Genomic DNA, 23418 nt, shown 5'->3' with positions numbered 1-23418 from the left:
GCCGCCATTACTTATACTACAAATGCCATCTACAGTGTCGCTGCTACTACCAATGCCGCCCGGTTGAGCGCTGCCGGCGCATTGAAAGGTAATAACGGCGCCACTGCTGCTACTACCGCTGGACGATGATGCTGAATGGGTGGAGTGTATGCTGCTAAGTGTGCCACTGGGTGAAGAGCTGGTGTAGTTGGCCGCCGCTATCGCCGCAGCTGCCACTGCCGTCGCTGAAGGTGATGTGTTGGCGCCCAGTGCTATAGATGAAATTTGTCGATTACTACCGTCGAGTAGGCGACGTGGTACACCGCTAAAACTGCGGCCAGTGCTGCTGTATGTGGTGAAGTACGTAGCCAGGATTTTTTGTGGTTTTTTTTTTAACAAAATCATGACGAAAGCATCCGATCGATACAAATTTTATGGAGCAAAGCGGAAAGCAAAATTGCGACGAAAAGAGAGTAGAAAAGACACACACATGTTTATATAATAATAAGTATGTAGTATAGTACATTAGTTAAATATTTGTTTTGGACATTGATAGGCATTTTTTACATACATACGTTTTTAAAATTAAAAGCTGACTAATTTTTTTGGTTATCGATTACCATTAAATAATAAAAAAAAAACTAAAAATCAATATACATCATCACAATTTTATACAGTATAAAATGCGTTACATGTGTGCTTACTGATTGATCTCAAATGTATGTGAAAGTGTTGATGTATGTAGGTTGTTGGTACTTTTTACTTGGAAAAATTCAATAAAAAAATTAGTTTTGAAATTTCAAAAAAAAAAAAAAAAATAAATAAAATAAAATAACAAAAATTAACCTACCAAATCACAGCGCAGAGAACATGAAGTACTGCATATGTAGAAAGTTCACAAAATCATTAAAAAATAAAATAAAATTTTATTAAAACCAAAAAGTCAACCACTTTAAACTTAGTAAACCGAATTTCAAGAATATTTTCCAGTTTTATATGGTAAAATATAGCTTTTTTCATATAAAAAAAAAAAAAAATATGGTAAACAAAGTTTCATCCTTTAAAGAAGTGTTATAAAAATTCTAAAATTAAAAAAAATTCTTAAAATTTTCAAGACGTTCATCCCAATACTACATAACATTTTCGCAATTGTATCAGGATTAGGAAAATTTGTTATGTATTTCTTTTAATTAATTATTTCTTTTTAGTTTTTCAAAAATAAACAAAAAAATATTTTCTTGAATAGTTAATTTTGTTTCTTAATTTTAAATTTTTATTTTTTTAACATTCAAAAATTCACAAAAAAAATTTAGACTAATGGTTGGAAATAAAAATTTCTTAGAATCAATGTACAATCGAAAGTCAAAATTGAAAGTCTATATAAATTAAAAAATAATGAAGCATTCCAATTCTGGTTTGTATTTCTCAGAATTATCTTTTTTTCAATAACTCTTTTTTAACTTTTCAAATATTTTTTAAAAATTCTAAAATACTAAATTTTAGAAAATTTCAATTACAAAAAATTCTCAAAATTTCCAAGACATTGAACACTTGAACTTGAACTTGTTTTGCATGTCTTTTGAGTAATTTTTATTTAATAATTTTCTTAATTTTGAAATTTTTTGTTTAATTTGTCAAAAAAAAAAAAAACTATTTAGATAAAGAGTTGGAGATAAAAATTCTTCAGAATGTTCATATAGTTGAAAGTCAAGAAGTCTATGAAGATTCGTAAATTAAAAGAAGAAAGCCCGAAGTTTTCGAATTTCTATTCTATTTCTATTCCCTATAATTATTTGTTTTTAAGATATAATTTCCTAATTCTTCAAGAAAGGAATAAAATAAATTGAAGGCTAGAAGTTGAAAATAAAAATTCTCTAGAATCAGGATCATTGCAAAAACTCTTCAAGTCGACGGAGCTTAAATAAATTATAAGAAATTAAAAAAAAAATGTCAAAATCTTTAACACATTCAGTCCTACATACATTAGTTTAAAAGAACCTCTTCTGGAAAAATTATTAAAAAAAAAATTGTGTTAGATTTGCAAAAAAAAAAAAAAAAAATTACGCTAGAAGATCAATAGTTTGGCACCAAAATTTTTCAAAATCATTGCACAGTCAAAAGTCAATTTGAAGAAATCTCGTAAAAACTCTCGCATTAGTTCTAGAAATTTTCAAAAAATAAAAAAAATTATTTAAAATGTCCAAATTTTTCCCAAGGGTGGTTTTCTGAAATGTTTTCTTCCTTAAAATTTATTTAGAACTTGGCTCAATAAATACACAAACAAATTTTAAATTTCAAAAAAAAAAAGGATCGCAATGAGCGATCTATTCATGAATTTGCTTGGCCATCAGAACGTGTGCTGATTGGGTAAGTAATAACATTTGCTATGCATTTATAGGTCGCTATATGAGCGGTAAACTCCACTCACACTTGGTGAGAATCCATATTGAGTACGAATTAGGTCTTTTGAAATGCATATATAGGTCATAAAGTCAGCTACGGGATCTTAACCGTTTTTTTACAACCCTAATGGAATTCATAAAAAAAAATTAAAAAATTTCGAACTTAGACTTACAAAAACTGCGATAAAATCTGTGATAGCAATTTTTTTAACAACAAAGTGATTAATCGGTTAATTTCTGGCTAGTTGCTTCAACTGAAGCATCTTATATACCAAACAGTGGTGTTTTCACGCCGATTTCAGCTCCAGATTTGAAAAAGACAAGCTATACAAAGTGCACAGATCGAATACATTAAAATGGACACTGCGCCTAAAACTAGACTACAGAAATGACATTTTGAAATATATATATTTCAGCGCCACCTAGTTGCACTTTAGAGCTTTTGCAACGATAAGTGAGTTAAAAATTAGGCAATTGAGATCGACATGTAAGATCAATGCCAACATTACGAACTCAACCACCGGGTTTCGATAGGTTTCTACAAGACCAGTAGAGTCTTAAAAATGTGTAAGAGACCGTTTTTCAGGAATTTGCAAATAGTCGCAATTTTACCATTTCCGTGTAAATCATCACCAGACTCAAAATCTTTCACAAAATCACTTTATAATGAACTTGTAACATATAAAAAATTGCAACATAATGGCTAATTGTTATTGAATCTTTGTGTACAATCAGTTTATGTGACACGACAGTAATATAAGATGCGATTATCTAAATATACGTATGTATTTATGACGTTCACTTTATCAAAATCAGAGCGCGTATCTAGAATTGGTTAAAATATTTTAGTATAAATTTACTTGGCTTACGACTCAACAAATCAATTTAACCAAAAATTTAAATTTACCATCGAGCGACGGCAAAAAGCAAGAACGACACATAAAGCAATAAATCAAGTATGATCTAAGATAACCATTACGGCCATAAATGCACGCGATTGCTTTGAGCTATTGTGGTTAGCCCGGAAATGGCGAAGAGACGCATAATACAAAAAATAACGAAAATTAGTGAAAAAGTGGAGAAGGGTATTTTTTTTTTTTTTTGGTATTTAAATATTTCACTCTCAAAACCCTTATGAAACTGTTACTCGCGTAAGTCAGCGATATGCACACGAAATGTCAACAACTTTGGAAAATCGCAAAATACTTGACCTCCTAGGCGAATAAGTTACTTTAGCCAATGTCTGGTGTGCAAATTATAGCATGCATTTAGCCTTAACGTTTTATATAGGGTGCACTGTATGATAGTTTTTCTTTTTTACAGCAAACGGAGTAACTTTAGAAATTTAAACACATTAACTCCCACAGATTCTGGGTTCCATTTCCGGGTAAAGCAACATCAAGAATTTGGAAACAAGTTTTTTCAATTAGAAGAAAAGTGTTTCTAAGTGGGGTCTCACACACTCGGAGTGTATTTCCGACACTCTGGGTTATACTACGTTTCCATCGAACTCAAACTCCGTGTTTGCCGACCTTTTTATGCTAAATATCTCTTGACAGAAATTGAATTTTTCATTTTCGCTTTAGAATTATTGATATCGAGGTTACAACGTGTATTTCGATACCTCTCTCTATATTTTTTGGCATGTTTTAACCGCCGTATGAATTAGGCAAACACGGAGTTTGGGTTTGGTGCAAACGTAATACTAAACTCCCGGGCAAAGTAACATCAAAAATTTAGAAAAAACCTTTCCTAATCAGGGTCGCCACTCGGCAGTGATTTGGCAAACACTCCGAGTGTACTACTGCCATGAAAAACTTCTTAGTGAAAATTCGTCTGCCTTGCCCATGCCGTTCGGAGTCGGCATTAAACATTTAGGAACGGTCCCGCCAATTTGTAGGGAAGATTAAAAGGAGCACTGTGCAAATTGGAAGAGAAGCTCGGCTTATACATCCTTGGAGGTAAACCGTGCCAAGTATTTATTTATTTATTTTACAGGGTGGTGACTGGACTGCATCGATAAATGCGCAGCTTATGTTGAGGGGGTTCAGAAACAATGGCTTTTTTTTTATCTTTTTATCCGATTTAATTCGTCATTGATGTAAAAAGGCTCTATATTTCCTTTCAATGTTCTTTTGAATGCTGACGATTTTTAATCGCATCCGAAGCTGACATTTTAAGGTGGTATTCCCGAAGTGTACCGGATCTATGTTTATACGGCAAAATACTATGTATTAGCATCAAAAACACAGTGTACATAGTATAAAAAAGAAAAGTTTTCTTAACCTAAGTTGATACCATGCGCTGATGGCATAAAAATCTAAAGGAAGTTTTGAAATCCTCTAAATACTATTACTTCGGACCTCAACCAGGAGTTATCCTATATAAACTAAGGCCCAAAGAGGATTTAATTCTCTAAAGAAACAAGAAAGGAGAGAATCTTCTATGCAAAAATATGCAAACCACTGCGAAAATATGTCATCCTAAAAGTATGCAACATTTATAAATTTTTAAACACATTTTTTATGTAATAGTTACATTAGAATGTGTTAGTAAAGCCTTGTGGCTATAAAATCAGTGACTTAATACAAAGCAACTTGCAAGTGTGCATACTTATACGAGCCTCAGTTGTATGCATGTATGCATGATTATGTTAGCCGTTATACTACCACGTCAACGTATTTGTTTGCAATGTAGCTGCCAATTTGCGCCTAATGCTAGACTACTAAAAGTGGCATGTCCTATAACTGTGTTCGACAGAAGCGTAAGTGCAAGTGCACCCAAATGTCGTGCAACAGCGAATAAGTGAGCAAAAGGAATACAAAAACAAAATATCAATTTATTTATGTATGCATTTATATAATATAAATTGCACAATGCATATGAATTTATAAAAATTGCCTTGTTCGAAAGCATATCCTTGCTCCACTTTATTATATTTTAAATGTAAGGTCGTGCCAGGTTTTGTTTTTTTCTTCTCCGCCATTTTAACTTTGACTGCATTTTTTTTTTGTTTTTGTACAACAGAGTTAATTTAGCAAACTTATTTCTATTGTTATTGAAGCTCTTTTTGTCTGACCTCTTGGTTTTGCCAGCGGAAACTGGTGGTGGGCATAAAGACCAAGTTCATTTGCAAACAATTGTTTTTTTTTTTTTTTTAATTCAATAATGTGGAAATGAGCCTCTTATGGCCCCTTATTTAGTTGTTGACACCTGCAGTATATGAGTTTTTGGTTTTCCATGTAATCAATGTTAAGTCAACTGCATGACAAAAACGTATTGTTACATTAGCAGAAGAATTAAAAAAAAAAAAAAAAAAAAAACACTGAAAGTCGAATGTCAAAACAAAAATGTCTAGCTGTCAGGGCAATGCAATTTAAGGATACCTATACGTACATACAAAAATATTTATGCATATTCGCACACACTTATTTATATTATAAAAATATGACCTACACAATTACTGTCACGGCTGCAACAGTCTGATCACTAGCTAAGGATATTTAAATGCGACATAAAATTCATAACCTTATGTACTATATACTGCACATCAGTGAGCTGCAATTTTTATATTTTAAGGTTATTAGTGGACTAATCAAAAAATTAGTATTAGTGCGTATGCAAACAAAGAATATCAAGCACTTATATCCACTAATACACATTTACATAGTTATGCTTCGTAAAATGAATAACCGCTCATAAGCCACGAAGCAGTTCAGTACTCAATTGTCTTATTGAGCAAGAAAGTCAACTGTGTTATACGAAAACAGTAATTGGAATAAGTAAGACTAACAGTGCAATAAAATGAATAAAGTCATATCAGTCTTCTGACGCTAGCAACACAACGATGTACACGAAACTAAACTGAATACAGTGCCAAAGTACAATCGATGATAAACGAAGTATACAGTGTTTTACAAAAGAAATCAACGTGCTACTGAGTTAAAGCGACTATGGCATCAGTTTATACTCAACAATGTCATATATGTATGAGACAGTTGTGTTACGGGGCACTCGTATGTATTTTCTATTTTATGTGCTAATCACTCATAGTATTTGTCTGTACTTGACTAAGTACACATTTAGACATAATTTTGGCTCATGACTAAGTGCACTAATTTTATTAGTACTCAAAGCAGATCTCTGCTACACATACATACAGACGTACAGCGGAAAACAGAAAACTAGCAGTGGCAGTTTTTATCAAACTTCGTCGATTAAATATTTCTTTTTTTAATTTCGACACATTAGCTAAAATCCAGTACGAATTTTGTAACAGAAACATTGTAAAGCAATCTCAAAAAGTGCAAAGAACTATACAAAAATATCGAACTTTTTATTTGGAGTTCTCTGCATCTATGAACCAGTTAGAGGTCTCTCAAAGATCGAATTGATTATTGAATAAATTTTTTTGCCGTAAAGGCAAACAGTTCAGTTTCAACATTTTTTTATTCGTAAGGAATAAATTGGTTATTGGCAATGCGAATTTTGAAAGACCTATAACTTGTATGACGTTAGAATAAAATTGATAGGGCTACAAAACTGCATACTCGAAAAAATATTGGGGGGACTTGAAATAAGAATGTCGAAGTTTTCATACAATTTTTTCGAAAACGATTTGAGATTGATTCGCATAGTTTCAGTTATAATATTGATGGAAGTTTTTTCTTAAAATATCGAAAATCAAAGGAAAAGGGATTTAATTAAAGAAAATAAAAATTGTCACTGCTGTTTTTCTGTTCGCAGCTGTATGTAAGCATATTTCAGCTTGACAAGCTTAGTGCTTCCACTAGTTTGCTCATATCATTTGTAATTGTATTTCGTTCGAAGTTTGCATGTAATTCATACACGTGTGGCTAACACATTCGCGCTATAAACAAATTGTGCAGCATAACTTGCGCGAAAAAAGTATAACGAGAGCAATTGGTAATTTAATTGATTTAGAAAACGAGGATATGAAATTTATCAGCGCAGTGCTTTGCAATAACGAAATGGAGACATATTTTTTTTAACAAAAATTTAAGAAAAAGAAAAAGAGAAAAAACAAATGACTTATATGCGTTCCTAGAGCATTAAAAGGTGTCTGTGTTACATTCGTATGAGGCGTCGCAAAGTACGGGGAGAATCAGAGAACTTTTTACAATAATAATTTAAAATTCCGTAAATAAAACTTTATTAATTGATAAAAGCGTATTTTTTTATTTTGTTTTCTCTGCTTTTTTTCGCGTTTTTTTGTAATTTGTTTCCCTTTTCTATTTATTTTTTTCTTTTTTATTTTTTTCTATTTTTATTTTTGTTTCTTTTTAATTTAAAATTTTTTTTTCTGTTTTTTTCTTTTTTATTTGCATCAATTAATGGCATATGCTGATGACATTGATATCATCGGCCTAAACACCCGTGCTGTTACTTCTGCTTACTCCAAACTGGAAAAAGAAGCGGTAAAGATGGGTTTGATGGTGAATGAGGACAAAACGAAGTACATACTGTCATCGAGCAAAGAGTCAGCGCATATGCGCCTTGGCAACCACGCTACTGTTGGCAGCCATAATTTCGAAATAGTAAAATACTTCGATTATTTGGGAACGAGTATCAACACTAGCAACAACATCAGCACTGAAATCCAGCGAAGAATCAATCTTGCCAATAAATGCTACTTTGGACTAGGGAGGCAATTGAAAAGTAAAGTCCTCTCTCGGCGAACGAAAATCATACTCTACAAGTCACTTATCGTACCCGTTCTGCTATATGGGGCAGAAGCATGGGCCATGACATCAGCAGATGAAGCGGCTTTGGGAGTGTTCGAGAGAAAAGTTCTTCGAAAGATTTATGGACCTCTACGCGTTGGCGATGGCGAGTACCGAAGAAGATTTAATGATGAGCTGTACGAACTATACGCAGACATCAACATAGTCCAGCGAATTAAAACGCAGCGGCTGCGCTATCTAGGCTATGTTATGCGAATTAAAGATGATGCTCCGGCCAAGAAAGTGTTTCTACCGCAACCCGCCTATGGAAGCAGAGGTAGAGGGCGGCCCCCACTCCGTTCGAAGGACCGGAAAACGATTTAAACTCCCTTGGTGTGACCAATTGGCGCCGGTTGGCGGAGCGAAGGAGCGACTGGCGCGCCTTGTTGGACGGCCATAACCATTTAGACGGTTAAGCGCCAATTAAGTAAGTAAGTAAGTATGTGCATGGCCTATTGATCCGAAAATTTTCATTGTATACATATTTGGGATACATAATTTTTTTGTTATTCATCCGAAAACTTTGTTTTAATATTTAACCTATTATTGCTTTTGTTGGTTTTGTTATGTAATTGTTTAAGCATTGCCACTGGATATGCTATTGTTGGGAATATTTTAACAAATCTTCGGAACAAAAAAGAAAAAAAAGACTTAAAAAAGAACAGTTACTTCCTTTAAATTTTTTTCTATTACATTTTAAGTTTTTTCGAATTTTTTGTACTTTTTTAATCTAATTTGTTTTATTTTTTTTTTATTTTTTTTTTTTTACTATACATTTTTTTGGTTTTTGTGTGTACAGAATCTATTTATATATAATTTTATAAAATTTTTTGTTTTAATATTCTATTTATTTTTTTTTTATTTTACATAAATTTTTACTTTTTTAATATTTCTATTTAAACCTTTTTCTTTTTATAGTTTTATTATATTTTTTTTCTTTATTATTTTAATTTATTACTCTCATTTTCGTCTTTTTTTCTTATGACTAATTTCTTTCCCTGTTTTAATTTATTTTTTCATTTAATAATTTTTGTTTTTTGTGTGTTTTTTCGATTTATATTTATATTCAATTTTTTCTTTATATATTTTATAATTGTTAAATTTTATATTATATAACTTCTATTTTTTCGTTTTATATTTTATTATATTTTTTTTTTTTGTTTTTATACTTTATTTATTTTTTCATTATTAATTTTATTTTGTTGTTGTTGTTGTTGTAGTGATAAGGTTACTCCCCGAAGGCTTTGGGGAGTGTTATAGATGTGATGGTCCTTTTCCGGATACAGATCCTGTACGCTCCGGTAACACAGCTCTATTAAGGTGCTAGCCCCACCATCTCGGGGAACGATTTATATGGCCACATTAAACCTTCAGGCCATCCCTCCCTCCCCACCCCCAAGTTCCATGAGGCGCTTGGGGTCGCCAGACCCTCGTCTGTTAGTGAAACTGGACTCGCTGCTCGAAGGTGAGGTTGACAATTGGGTTTGGAGAAGCTATATATTGCGCTGGCAACCTGAAAAGGTTGCGCTACACAACCCCTTGAATATGGTATTTTAGTCGCCTCTTACGACAGGCATACCTACCGCGGGTATATTCTAACCCCCTAACCCGCTGTGGTATTTTATTTTGTTTTTTCTTTCTTTAATTTTTTTATTTATATATATAGTTTTAAAATGTTTCTTTTTTTCTTAGATTGTTTCATTTTATTTTTTTGTTTTCTTGAATAACTGTTATTTGTCGGTCAGGCAATTTTGGGAGAGATTGCGGAATCGCGCAAAAGACTTTTAAAATAATATTTTTGTGATTATTATATTTGATGAATTTTTTCTTAATCGCAATTTTTTGTAATTAAAAGAGAAAGTAATCCGACAACTGCCATGGCTACACTTGCAAATCCATTTCGAGGGTTGCTAACCCCTAACTTATCAGAGTGAAAACTGACATGTTTGAACCATTTACAAAAAACATTTTAAATTCAAGAACTATCTCGTCGAGATATAATTTTAAGGCCGAAACAGCGTCGAAGAAAAGTTATATTCCACTCACCTTCATAAATACCAAGTATAACTAATCAAGCATCGTAACCGTATTAACATAAATAACAAAATATAAAATGTGCAAATGGGCAGGATGCTTAACCTTAAAAAAAAATCGTTAAACAGTTTTGTATAATAACCATAAAGTTAAGCCATAACCAATAACAGCGTTACAAAAGTTAAAAATAATGTAAAACTTAAAACAAGTAAACATAACAAAACGCATTAAGTCTTAAAACTAAACAAACGAATAAATATTAAAAAAGCGAAAAAATTCCAGATGAAAACACATTTAATATAAATATAAAAACCATATTAAAATAAACCGTAAAATAAATAAATAAATCCATACAATCAATAAACATATTTTAAAGTTAATGCGTTTGATGAAAAGAAAGCAAAGCGAATAAATTATACTAAAATAGTAACAAATTGCTTGTTTTCACAAATTTTCCATACTAGAATACAAAAAATGGGTTTTTAAGCGCGTAAACACAAATAAAGGAATTTTTTGGGTATTTGAGATTGTTTCTTTGACAAAGATTTCTATTGGGGTTTTCTGCAGTGTGATTTGAAATGTGTCATTGTCATTTATAATGTATGAAATTAGGTGATACTAGTTCGAACAATGTCTGAATATATATTTGATGGGCTGCAAGTTTACAGAATTGAAAAAATTTAAATTTAAAGAAACGGGATTTATGTATTCTGAGCGCAACTAAACAACGATTGATTAGTTCTTTTTAATCGAGACGTTTAATGTCCAATTATTTAAGTGCAGACTATTTGCCGCTTTAAAATTTTTAGATGACTTGTACAATAAAATAAAAAGCTATAGTTGAGACCATCATATACGATAATTAAAATAAAAAATGGTTAATGTTCTCCCATATTCAAAAATGTTCTCCCATATTAAAAAATGTTCTCCCATATTAAAAATATGACAAAGTATAAATAAGTCTCTTAAAATATCAAAAATAGAAAAAGAAATTCCATTGACTGCTATTTTTCTGTTGATCAGTACAATAACTATAAATCGAATGAAAAGTAAATCGAATTGGACTACAAAGTTACTAAAAAAGTCATCTGAGAAACACACATACCTACTGAAAATGGTACCACAAAAGATTTAATACAAATAAATTAAATGAAAGTGTTGAAAGGTATGGAAGATTTGAAAAAAACCATAAGTAAAATTATTTTTTGATTATTTTCCTCAGTCTAAGGCGTTAAGCAAGGGGGAAAGATGGTACAGCACAGCGTTTTAGGAAACAATTTACGAATGCACATAAAGTGATATCTATGATTTGATGACCGCGTACGAACTACGTACATTTTGTGAAGATACCGTGACGCTTTGCAAATAATGAGATTTTAGATATTTTTTTTTAAACTGTGCACACTACAAACCTTCTCAACTCGTAGGCGGCATTTGTTGAGTGTGGACGCACCATAATCGCATCCTGATGGCCAACCGCATACTGCTGCTGTTGCTGCTCCGGGCGTAAATGAATTCCTCGCTCTTCCAGCGTCGTAGTATACTGCACATAACCGAGTGTCTGACGCAGCGGCGTCGAACTCTTCAACATAGTGCGACGATAGGCGCGTTCGAAAGGTGTACGAGACATAAAAGACAATGCAGCAGCACTCTGATCATTCGCCAACAATGCGCTTACACGATCCTGCGTGTAGAGCTCGCTGAGAGAACCATGCGTGTGATGCGTCTGCTGATGCAATTGTTGCTTCGGCGTACCAGACGACAACGATGGCGAGTCTACGACATCATAATTAAGTAAGCGCGCTACAAATGAAGGTGGTGCAGGCTTTTCAGCCGACTGTGTAACCAGCGGGAAATTTGGCTTGCGTCCCGAAGTCGGTGTAAGAAAAGGATCCGGTTCAATGCGTTCTGTCACCAAATCCGGTATGGTGCCCATTGAGCGAATTTTCTGTATAGGATAGTGTGTAGTGCGCTGTATAAATGTAGGCGCTGTTTGTTGTATTTGTTGTTGTGCCAATGGGCTATCATCGTTGCCAATAAATTTGGCATTACCCACTTTGTTTTTAGTAAATATCTTGCCTGAGTTAATAGATGAAGTGGAATTTTTACGTTGTTGAAAATTGAAACGTAACTTCTCCTCCAACGAGCGCTCACGTATGCGCTCCAATTCATCACGCACTTGCTCCTCACTATAATCTTCGAAACATAAATTGCTAAGCGATTTTATTTTAGGTATTTTAGCGCATTCAGCCAGCTTTTTAAGACGACGCGGCGAATTACGATCCAATTCCAAAGATGCCTTATGAAATTCCATTTCGATTAAGGAAATATTTTCCATTGATTTAATTTTTGATACGCGTGGCGTATGAAAATTCTCATCCAAACCCGAATCATCAGCTGTGCCCTCCTCCGAACCTGATTCGCCGCTACCGCTGCCATTCCCACTGCCACCGCTAGCGCTATCGCTGCCACTTTCGTAAATTTGAGAAGCGCGAGAGCCGTTGTGGCTATTGCTGGCAACGCTGCGATATGTGGGTGAGGGCGCTTGCAACAAAAACTTTTCACTGCTTATGGAAAGAGAGCGCGCATTTGCAGGTGGCATTTCGTTGAGTGGCGTGCGGAATTCCTCATCACGCATAGTGGAATTTGGAGTTTGGAAAATCAATTCTTCGCTTTCATGTTCACTTATCGCATCCGTCGGTTGTTGGTGCACTAAAGATGGTATATTCAACTTCATGGCAGTGGCGGTTTTCTGATTAAGTCTATTAAGGAGAGAAACGGATTTGCTGAATCTGCTGTGCGTTTTTATGTCAAGTATTTGAGAGAGAGACAGAGAGAAAAAAACGTGGTACGGCGCGATCGTTTTTGGACGGGTCGTTAAAGTGGTGCGTATTGGCAAATTTACAGGGCGCAATTGGTTAATATATCGGAAAATTTTACATTACATTACAGCACAGTACAGTGCATTAAATTACATTACATTATATTATATAAAAATGTATCATTGTTGGTTTTATTGATTTTGTTTTCCATTGTCGTTGGTGATTTAGCCCATGATGTCAACAATATTTCGGTACAAAAGTATAATAAAAAAAAAACAATACAAAAGAAACAAAAAATATGTAAGTAGAGTACAATAAAAACTTAAAAAATTAAAAAACCTAGTTATACTTATAGCTATATATACAATGGTAGTAAAAAATTAAAAATACTTATTTTATTATTAAAAAAGGTTAATACTAAAAAAAATGCTAAAAAAATAAAAAGCATAAACTTAATAAATAAAAAAAAAATAATAATATAATAAATCTTTTTCTTTTATAATCAATTTTGCATGAACCCAAAGCCGTATTCAATTAAGTGAGAGTATAATATTTTTTAAGGGAATTCGTATTCTTCAACTACAGAAAATAAATTTTTTAGACAAAATAATTTTTTTCTTCTAACTACAGTTAATGATTTTTAAATTGTAAGCGTTTAAAGTAATAAGTGATTTAAAGCGTTATTCGTACGCGTGTGGTGGGAAGGTAATAAAAGTGAAAAGTAATGAAAATATTTCAGGAAAACACCAATTTTTTGTAAGGAACGCAACTACATGAGTAGCAGCAACAGCCCACAACCGAAACTACACTGAATATGTTAATATAGTATTCGTTTTGTAAGTAAGTACATATTTTTCCAGATATATCAAAACCCACCCGCTAAATCCAAAATAAACTAACAGAACCAAAAATCTTTTTTGTTTTTTTGTTGTAAACAAACACCAATTTCTTTATACTGAGTTGGAACTATACGGCCGGTAATTATAAGGCAAAAACTAAATTTTTCCTTTTCCCTCCTACGCGTTTCCATGCATCCACATGTACTTCAGGGAGTGCTTATATATATTTCTAAAATTACATTGAAATATGTTTTTGGTACGCATCAACCCACTGTATATAAATAAACATATTTGTAGTTGTTATAAAGTTATAAACAAGAATTTGTTTTGTAAATTATAGAGCAAGAACGTTTCGATTCGGTAGTAAAAAAATATTGTTTTTCCACTTCAAAAAAACAAAAAGAAAAAAAACAGTAGATATTGAATTTTTTTTTAATTCTCCACTTAGAAATAAATAGTTCTTGTGTTGTGTAATTAAAAAAAAAAAAAAAACAAAAAAAAATATATTCGCAAATTTGATGTAAATCCCAAATTACAAAAAAATTTAAATAAAAGATGTAAAATGTATGAAATTCTTTTGGGTTGTTTCTGAACCCAATAACTAAAGCCAAACTGATTAAATAGAACAAAAAATAACGTTTATTTTTCTGGTAAGCATCCACATATTTCCCGTATAACTTACAGAGAACTTTTTGTTTTGTTGGGAAAAATAATTTTTTTTTTTAGTTTTTCCGTTTTAAAAAAATTTATGTATATATTTTTGAAATAAAAATTCATTATTTTTGGGTAGTCTTTTGTTTGAATGTTTCTGACTTTGTTTATTTTGAACAAATTTATTGTAATCAATAATTTTTTGTCAAAAAAGTTTTAAATTTGGTTTTTAACTTCAAAACAAAAAAAAAAGAAAAAATAAACATGTGAAGGTTTTTTTTCAAGTAGGAATGGAATGCATAACTCTAGTGTAGTGTAATTTCAAAAAGCAAAAAAAAAATGTAATTTGTATGTCAACCCCAAATCACAAAATTAAATAAAAGTTGCCAAATGTATCAAATTTTTTTGGCTTGAATATGAACCTACCCACTAGTAATCAACTGATCACATCGATCAAAAAATTTTTTTTGGTAAGCATACACCACTTTCTGTTGTAAATTACAGAAAACGAATTTAATGTTTTGGTAGGAAGAATGATTTTACCACTTCAAATTTTTTCTTTTCAAGTTTTTCAAATACAAATTCATTCTTTTTGTGCAGTGTTTTGTTGGAATGTATTTATTATTTTTATTTTTATTATTTTAAATTTTGTAATTAAAAAAAAAAATTGATTTGTAATCAATAAAATTTGTGTCTACCCCAAATAACAATAGTGAGGCAATCCCATATGCGTAATAATAATTTAGTTCAGGTAAAATATTCACTTCACGAATGTCGATATGTTTAGAAATACATTGTCAGGGACTTAAGCAGTCATCTCCGCAAGCACTACGATGAAATACGGCACCCGAGAACTCAGCGGTATGTATAAGACTAGCACAGAGAGCTCCTCAGAGATATTTATAAAAAGACAGGAATGCCAGGAATTGCCCGGCGAACCAATTTTTTAAACTCAAATAACCCAAACTCGCAGTAGAGAAATCAACCTTCCCAGGAAGACGCGCGTCCCTCTAGCTCAAATTCGATCTGGATACTGTAATAGGTTAAACTTTCACCTATTCAGAATCAACCCCGTGTCGTGCTTCTAACGTGTACCCACCACATGATACCGACCATGTTTTCAATTGCAATCTGGAACCAACGCCTCTAACATCCCTATCTCTCTCGTCCAACCTCGTTGAAACTACGAGTTTCCTCGCAATCCCGTTAGAGGATATTGATACCAATTTGTGAGTAGTCGCACCTGTTGGAGAAGCACTGCTACAAAAACAACAAGAACTGTATGGAACTAGTTAGTATCCCATTGAAATTTCTTGTTTTTCAAGACTTCGTGATATTTCTTGGCTTCGTCCCACGTATGCCTTACTTTTTATTTACAAAAGCGAACAGAAAAATACACGTGGCAATTTTTGTAAAATTTTGTCAATGAAATTCTTTTTTTTATTTCAGATCAAGGCGAATTGAGTACCAGGTGTTGTTATCCCAACAGCTGATTGCTTCTTCTTGATTATTTCCCATACAACGCCTTGTACAACAATATGTCAATTAATCGAAATCAATGACTTTTGACTTGACATTGTTCTGCGCGGCAAATTGGTTGAATTCGCTTTGCCACCTCCTGGTATGGATTCGCCTTGTTTCAGATATTTTAAAAAAAGTTTTCGGAAAAATTCGACAACTTTTACAAAAAATTCTAAAATTTGATTTAAAGTATTTTGATTTTTTTTTGAAAAAGCAGTTTTGTAAACCAATCAATTTTAGTCTATAATTCTCCCGAAATACGCATTGATTTTTGCAATTTTTTTCCCAAATTATGAAATCTCTTTTTTATATGAGAACTCGTAACTAAAAAGTTTGAAATTTTTGAAATTTATTGTCGAATTTTTCCGAAAACGTTTAGTGTCAGTAACAAAATTCATAGAATATAAAACTAACCAACTCAACTGACGAAATTTTGTAAAAAAAAAAATTGCCAATGCTATTTTTCTGTTACCTGCTGTACCTTGGGAGCCAGATGCATATATCAAAGGATTTTACGCATAATACCGGCCCTGTGCAGGACGCTATAGCAGAAAGGGCCAGACACAATATTAATATCGAATATAAGTATGATTCCATTGAGTACCATGCGAAAGAGGAGAACCAAAGCGTCAAACTGATTCGACGTTATCAATGCGACATAAGACCTCCTATCAGCCAGATTTTCACGATTAGCAAAATCGTAGAAAGCATGCATCATCATCTTTGTAGACTTTCACGTTGAGTAACACCATTAGATCCGTGAAGATAAGCAAAGACATATCCGAGCTATTCGAAATCAAACAAGGCTTCAGACGACGCGAATCCACTTGATGATTTTTTTGTGGCCTTTTTTGGCTTCAATGAAGAGGCGGAAAATGGGATATGTGGCGAACGAAGGCAATACCAAATACTTGCTCGGAATAATGAACGGTGTCGAAAGAAAAAGGTGCTCCCAATAAGCGCCAGTTTTGGTATAAAACATATATTAAGACACAATATTAATAATGTAAGTATATGATAACACATAAAAACCGGTCTGAGGGCTAACTAAAACGCTATGGCGTTACTCTCAAATTTATTGCAATCCATTGTTTAAACAAACTTATTGGGTGAAAAGAAAAACACTAAAGTAAAAACGAATATTATTCATTAGATAAAAATAAATGTGTCTCCTTAGCGATGATCTCATTCGGGTTTACGCCCAAAAGCAAGAATAAAACAATTTCTGAGACAAAAAAATTCATATTTACTTGTTAGGCGGAACAAAATGTTGCATACGCCAGAAAAAAAGGAAATAAGTAAATGCAAAAGAGAAAAGAATTTATTGACATATAATGAAAACAAAATATTTGCATAAAATTATATTAAAGTAGAACGTGCATACAATGTATGCATGTAAGTACAAATACCACATTCGTTGGTATAATCCATACAACGAGATGAGTTACAAAATTTGACTATTGGCCAATTTTGTATGATTATACATTTCCAAGTAGCGAATAGTGCAAGCGAAATAATGAAGAAATATAAATTACCCAGTAAGCGCTGAAACAAATGTTTCCATCTTAGTACGCGAGCGGTGTTTCAGGGAGAGTACGGGCTAAGAATGAAACTACTCAGATTGACTTGAAGCCCAAAACATTCGAAGAGAGGGTTTGTTTGAAAAAGCTCCGTGGGTACTTTCACGTTTCCAATATTGGTATAACGTACATTTCATATGGTTCGTTGGATTATTTATGCATCTCATCACATTCGCATTTATTTTGTAAAAAAATATATAATGCGTTTAGACATGCCGTCACCTATATATGTGGGGACGAACGTCAAACTTAGATTGGCCTTAAACTTAGCATTGAATTTTGTTCATGTGGTTAAGCATTTATTTTCCAATTAAGTGTGTATATGTAAGAAATGCATTTGTTCTTATTATAAATCAAAATTTCAACAGCGCATATAAATGCAAATTTGTGGGCACTGCATAAAATTATTTTTTAGTCACATTTTTCATGGATGAAATAAGTTAACAAAAAACTCGAGTTTTTGAGGGATTTAATTTCCAGAAACTGATTTAAGTCAGTTAAAATAAGAGTCTCTTTGAAGAGGATATTTAAACTGACTTCGATTAACTGATTAAAATTATTTCAAATATTTGAAGAAAATTTATTTCAGCTTAATTTGATTTTATCTGAAGATTGGCAAGACAAATTGGAATAATTTTAAATGTTTAACAAGCTTAAACGGAATAAAATGTGAGTAATGTAAACTAGAGCGTACGAATTCTCGTGTTTGTTGGAGAAAAAATTTCTCGCGGGACTCGACTTCACGTGAGATTCTCGAATCCCGAAATACGAGTAAAGCTCGCGAGCTTCTCGACATTCAATTTAATCGCTACACTGGCAGCTCAAATTCAATTACAATCACTTAGTTGATCAGTCTATTTCAACCGGCGAGCGAAACTTTTCTAGGTCGACTAAATAAATTTAGTTTGACTTAGTCACACTAAATGAATAAGAAATTTCAGTTTTAAGTAAAGTCAATTTTGTGATAGTCACGATAATCTATTTAATATGCATTTTTTTTAATAAGGTTTAATTGAAATGAAAGAAAAATTGTTATAATGCAATAAAATAAAATTTTAGTTGAATCTTTTATAGTTGACTAAATTTAATCAGTATCATATAAATAAAATAAATGTAATGCGCGATAACCTCCGAAGAGATCTAAGGCCGAGCTTCTCTTCCAATTTGCGTCGTGATCCTTTAAATTTTTCTTACAAATTGGCCGGACGGGACCTACATGTTTTATGCCGACTCCGAACGGCATCTGCAAGGCACGCTGCCGAGGGGCGACGCCGCTTATACAAATTTTCTTCCAATTGAAAAACCTTATTTCTAAAATTTTGATGTTGCAATGCCCGGGGTGTGAACCGAGGGCATACGGGGTGGTAGGCGGAGCACGCTACCATCACACCACGGTGGCCGTCATTACGTCACATTAAAAAGCCTTAAGTTTGAACTTCAAACTCAGGTCAGCTCAATTTAGTTTCTGAGTCACAATGACTTACTTGATCGCTCAATTCTAAGATTGTGAACCGACTGAAATAATTAAAATCTTTCTGTGACGAGGGACAATTTTATATGCTGAGTAAAAAAATTTAGTTTGATTAAGTCACACTAAATGAATAAAAAATCTCACCTTAAAATAAACTAAATTTTGTGATAGTCACAATAATCTATTTAATATTAAATTAATTCAATAGAGTTTAATTGAAATAAAATGAAAAATTAATATAATCCAATTAAATAAAATTTGATTGAATATTTTATAGTTTACTGAAGTTTACTAAATTGAGTCTGTATCATTCAGACATAACATCTAATTTATAAGTCACAATCACTTAAATGATCACTTAATTTCAGGACTGAACATATTTTACAAAAATGAATTAAATTGAATATTTTAGTGATGAAGCAAACATCTCTTTGCTGACTAAATTAATTCAGTATGACTAAGTCACATTAAATAATGCGGAATTTTATTTTGAAGTCAATTTAATTTTGTGATAGTCACAATAATCATATTTAATGCAGCTTAATTGAAATAATTTCATTCCAATCAATTTTAGTCCACTGATGAGTTTTTGCGAGTTGATTGATTAATTGAAAACAGTTACATACGCGAATATCAGTAATTGTAATCAATTTTGTATTCAATTAAGCTTAACTTAACACAATTCAAATACGTACAAGACTGTGGTTTTATAACCTTATTAAGACAGTCAGAAGGTTATTTATTTTGATGCACATAGTTTCTCTGAATCTGTAGTGATGACTCAATTTTTTTATTTTATTAAACTTGAAATCTTCCCACTAGCTAAAAGCAGTATTGTTTCACTAACGATAAAAGTTTTTTTTTTATTAAACTCCACTTATTTGGCATGATGCGCAATTGCAACTACAGTAAAATAAAAAAATAATTTCTAGAGGGTCTACTAAAGAGTTCTTAAAAATACTAAAATTTAAGCTTATTGATTAGAGTGAAAGTAAAAATGGGAAGTAGGAAAATCAGAAGTAGCGCTTTGAACGTGCATGAAATTTAGTAAGCAATAGGAAAATGGAAGAATCAATCAGCATTCGAATTAGCGAAATAATTGGATAGTTTTGCTGTGAAATAAAAAAAAAATATGCAAGAAAAAAATTACAAAATCGTCCGCAAAAAATCAATTTTACAAAAATATATTTTTGAAAGATTGACGAAAAATTGTATTCGTAAAACTGTCTTTTTTTTCTAGAAAACAAACATTTTTTTATGTTTGTTTGTTTTAATGGTGTATTCAATTTATACTTATTATTAAGAATTCATGAGCTTATATTCAATTATTATGTTTTTCCAAGAGAAACTGAAAAGGAGGAAAGAAACACTTACTGGCATATTGCGATGATACCATTTCGAAAACCGCCACGAATTCATCGTCAGGCAATTTCGTAATGTTATCAAAGGTTTCACCGAGATTTGAACCGCGAGCCATACGGTGAAACTGCAGTTGCCTTACCCACTAGGCTATCCTGCTTGTATTTGTCTCCTTGCTTAATTTAGTTTATCTTATTTCTACACTAACAACACAACTGCGACATTTTGCCTCTATTAATTTTTTTAAACAAAAGAAGTTTAGATTTTAGAGCATAAAATAGTTAAGTTGTAACTACAAATTATAAAAACAAAAAGTGAATACGCAAAAAATTAAAAAATCCATTAAAAAACATTATTTTAATAAAAAAAAATTTTATTTTACTAAAAAAGTTGACAAAAATTAAACTGGACTAGTTTTATTTGAAAAAAAATATTTATATTTCCTTTTAAATTGAAATACTGATTGAAGAGTCGTTTTCTGTTAAATTAATTTTTGTTATTGTTATAGTCTTGCATGTATGAGGTTTAGTAGCTTAGCCGTATATCATGTAGTTGGGTTAGTGGTGGTCAACATTGTAGCTTTATTAGTATTGTTAAGAGATTTGTTAGTGTTGCTTGTTAATTATTTGTTGAGTTTAAACATAGTATACAAAAACAAAAATACATGTAGTATAGTTTATGAAACACATTTTTTTTGTTTTATACTTTCGACTTCGAATTAATTGGTTGGCAAATTAGTATAATAAATACTTACAAAATAAATCATTACAATAACGCATTACTTAAGAAGTAGTAAATAAATAAATAAATGCATATCATTTATGTCGTCGTGTGTTATGATGTAACAACAAACGCTTACCTTGCATGTCCTGAATCGCCTTCAGAACTTTGCCTCGAATGTTGACTGTGCGAAAAACTGCTATAACCCGAACCCTTTGACATCTACAGTGGAAGAAAGAGTAGGAACAGGAGAAAAAATTTAATATTAATATAATGTAAAAAAAAACAAAATTAATATAAATATAGTGTTGTGCATATTACAAAAAAAAAAAAAAACAATTACTGGATTAAAAAAAAATCTAAAATTATTCAAAATCATTTCTTTGTGAACATATGTATGTGGGGTATTCCATCCCATTTCGACCAATTTTGAACCCGGCCCCTTTAGAATTGGCTGAAAGTTTTTCTTCTTTTTCTAGCTTACGAAAGACGTTTTTCAGAAGTTTTTCAAATTTTCTCATCCAACTCAAAAAAAGTAATGAATTTTTAAAAAAACACCGTTTTTGTTTTCAAAATGCTATAACTTTTTCAAAAATTGACCGTTTGGGATCATTTTTTTTAATATGTTTTTAAATGTACTTTTCGGAAAAAATACAAAAAAAAAATTTAAAGTACATACATATGTGTAATACTCTTATATTGCTAATAGAAAATGCTCGCAATGTGTTTTGAATTCGAAATCAAAACAGGACAGCCTATAAAATTTTTTTGATTGCAGCAGCATAAGTGTGCCAAGGAAAAACTTAAATTTTTGTACATTCGATTATTGAATACAAAAACAAAAACGTTTAAACAGCAATATATCGGCACTCTGATGTTTGGGAATGTACCTAGCCTTTTGTAGCAATATAGGAGTATTACATATATAGCCAAATATAATTTTTAAATTAACAAACATTCAGAAAATATTTGAAAAATTTTTAAAATGTTGCAAAACATTACAACATTTTTAAAAATGTTTAGGTATTCTTAACCAACATTACAAAAATATTTACAAGTTGTTTTAGAAAAAACTAAACATTCTACTTGACCTTTTTTAATCTTTCGGTTTCTTATTTTCCACTTTACTTTTTAAGAATATAAATATTTTCGAACAATTTTTTTAAATTAAAATGATTTTCTAAAACTTTAATTTTATTACATTTTGTTATGAATTAAAAATGAACAATGTAATTAAGAGCAATTATAATTGAAAAACTTGAAAAAAATGGAATATTTTCCAAAAAAAACACTTTTTAATTTTTTTTTATATAATTTTTTTAATTGGTTGGTTTTTTATTTTCAAATTTACTTTTTCAGGAAGCAAAAAAAATTTTTCAGCAAGTAATTAAAAATTTGTTTCTAAAATTAAAATTTTATGACTTTTTAGTATGAAATTAAGAGAAAAAAATTTATTTACGGAAATTTGAAATTTTTTTTTTAAGTTTTTAAATGAGGCATTATTTTCGATAATGGCATACAATCCACATTTTAAATTGATCTTAACCCTCATTTTGATAGTTGGGATAAGTGAATAAACTTCTAGCGATGCATAACTTATTTATATAACTGAAATTCTTGTAAAGGTTTGAAATTTTAAAAAGAAAGATGAATAAAAAAAATTTCATATTTTTGAAAATTGAAAAAAAAATTACTGGATCATGTTTTTTTAGACTTTTTACTCAATATATAAATTATTCTAATTCACAAAAAAATTTTATTAAAAAAAATGTTATTTGAATTATTTTTATATTTTTTTCTTGATTTTTTTTTATCTTGCATTTTTTTTTTAATTTTTTCAATTTGTCTACTTGACTTTTTTTAATCTTTTGGTTTCTTATTTTCGAATTTACTTTTTAAGAATATAAATATTTTCGAACAGTTTTTTTCAAAATTAAAACGATTTTCTAAAACTTTAATTTTATTACATTTTGTTATGAATTAAAAGTAAAAAATGTAATTAAGAGCAATAATAATTGAAAAACTTGAAAAAAAAGAATGGAATGTTTTCCAAAAAAAAAAAACTTTTTACACAAAAGGGGTTTTGAAGAAAATTTAACATTCCATTTTTATTTTATTTTAATTGGTTAGTTTTTTATTTTCAAATTTACTTTTTCAGGAAGCAAAAAAAATTTTTGAGCAAGTATTTATCATAATTAAAAATTTCTTTCTAAAATCAAAATTTTATGACTTTTTAGTATGAAATTAAGAGAAAAAAATCGCGGGTTCGAATCGAGCTCAAGGCCTAACAATAATT

General features: G+C 31.2%; 1 protein-coding gene across 15 annotated transcripts in view; it reads right to left on the bottom strand.

The window, feature by feature from the left end:
* The window catches only part of LOC137239601 (early estrogen-induced gene 1 protein), a 384687-nt gene that overhangs the window by 20045 nt on the left and 341224 nt on the right, over positions 1 to 23418 (bottom strand). For 12 of the 15 annotated variants that reach the window (XM_067765080.1, XM_067765078.1, XM_067765077.1 and 9 more), the window contains 2 exons: positions 21262 to 21344; positions 11572 to 12951 (listed from right to left, as the gene is read on the bottom strand). In XM_067765080.1, coding sequence (XP_067621181.1) covers positions 11572 to 12951; positions 21262 to 21344 — 1463 coding nt within the window. Of the gene's footprint in view, positions 1 to 20; positions 323 to 11571; positions 12952 to 21261; positions 21345 to 23418 lie in introns of all 15 variants that reach the window. The other 3 variants (XM_067765091.1, XM_067765089.1, XM_067765090.1) reach the window with 3 other exon arrangements.

The sequence above is a fragment of the Eurosta solidaginis genome, chromosome 2, assembly GCF_040869045.1.
Source record: "Eurosta solidaginis isolate ZX-2024a chromosome 2, ASM4086904v1, whole genome shotgun sequence".
In the NCBI taxonomy this organism is placed as follows: Eukaryota; Metazoa; Arthropoda; class Insecta; order Diptera; family Tephritidae; genus Eurosta; species Eurosta solidaginis.
This window is presented reverse-complemented; position numbering and strand designations above follow the sequence as displayed.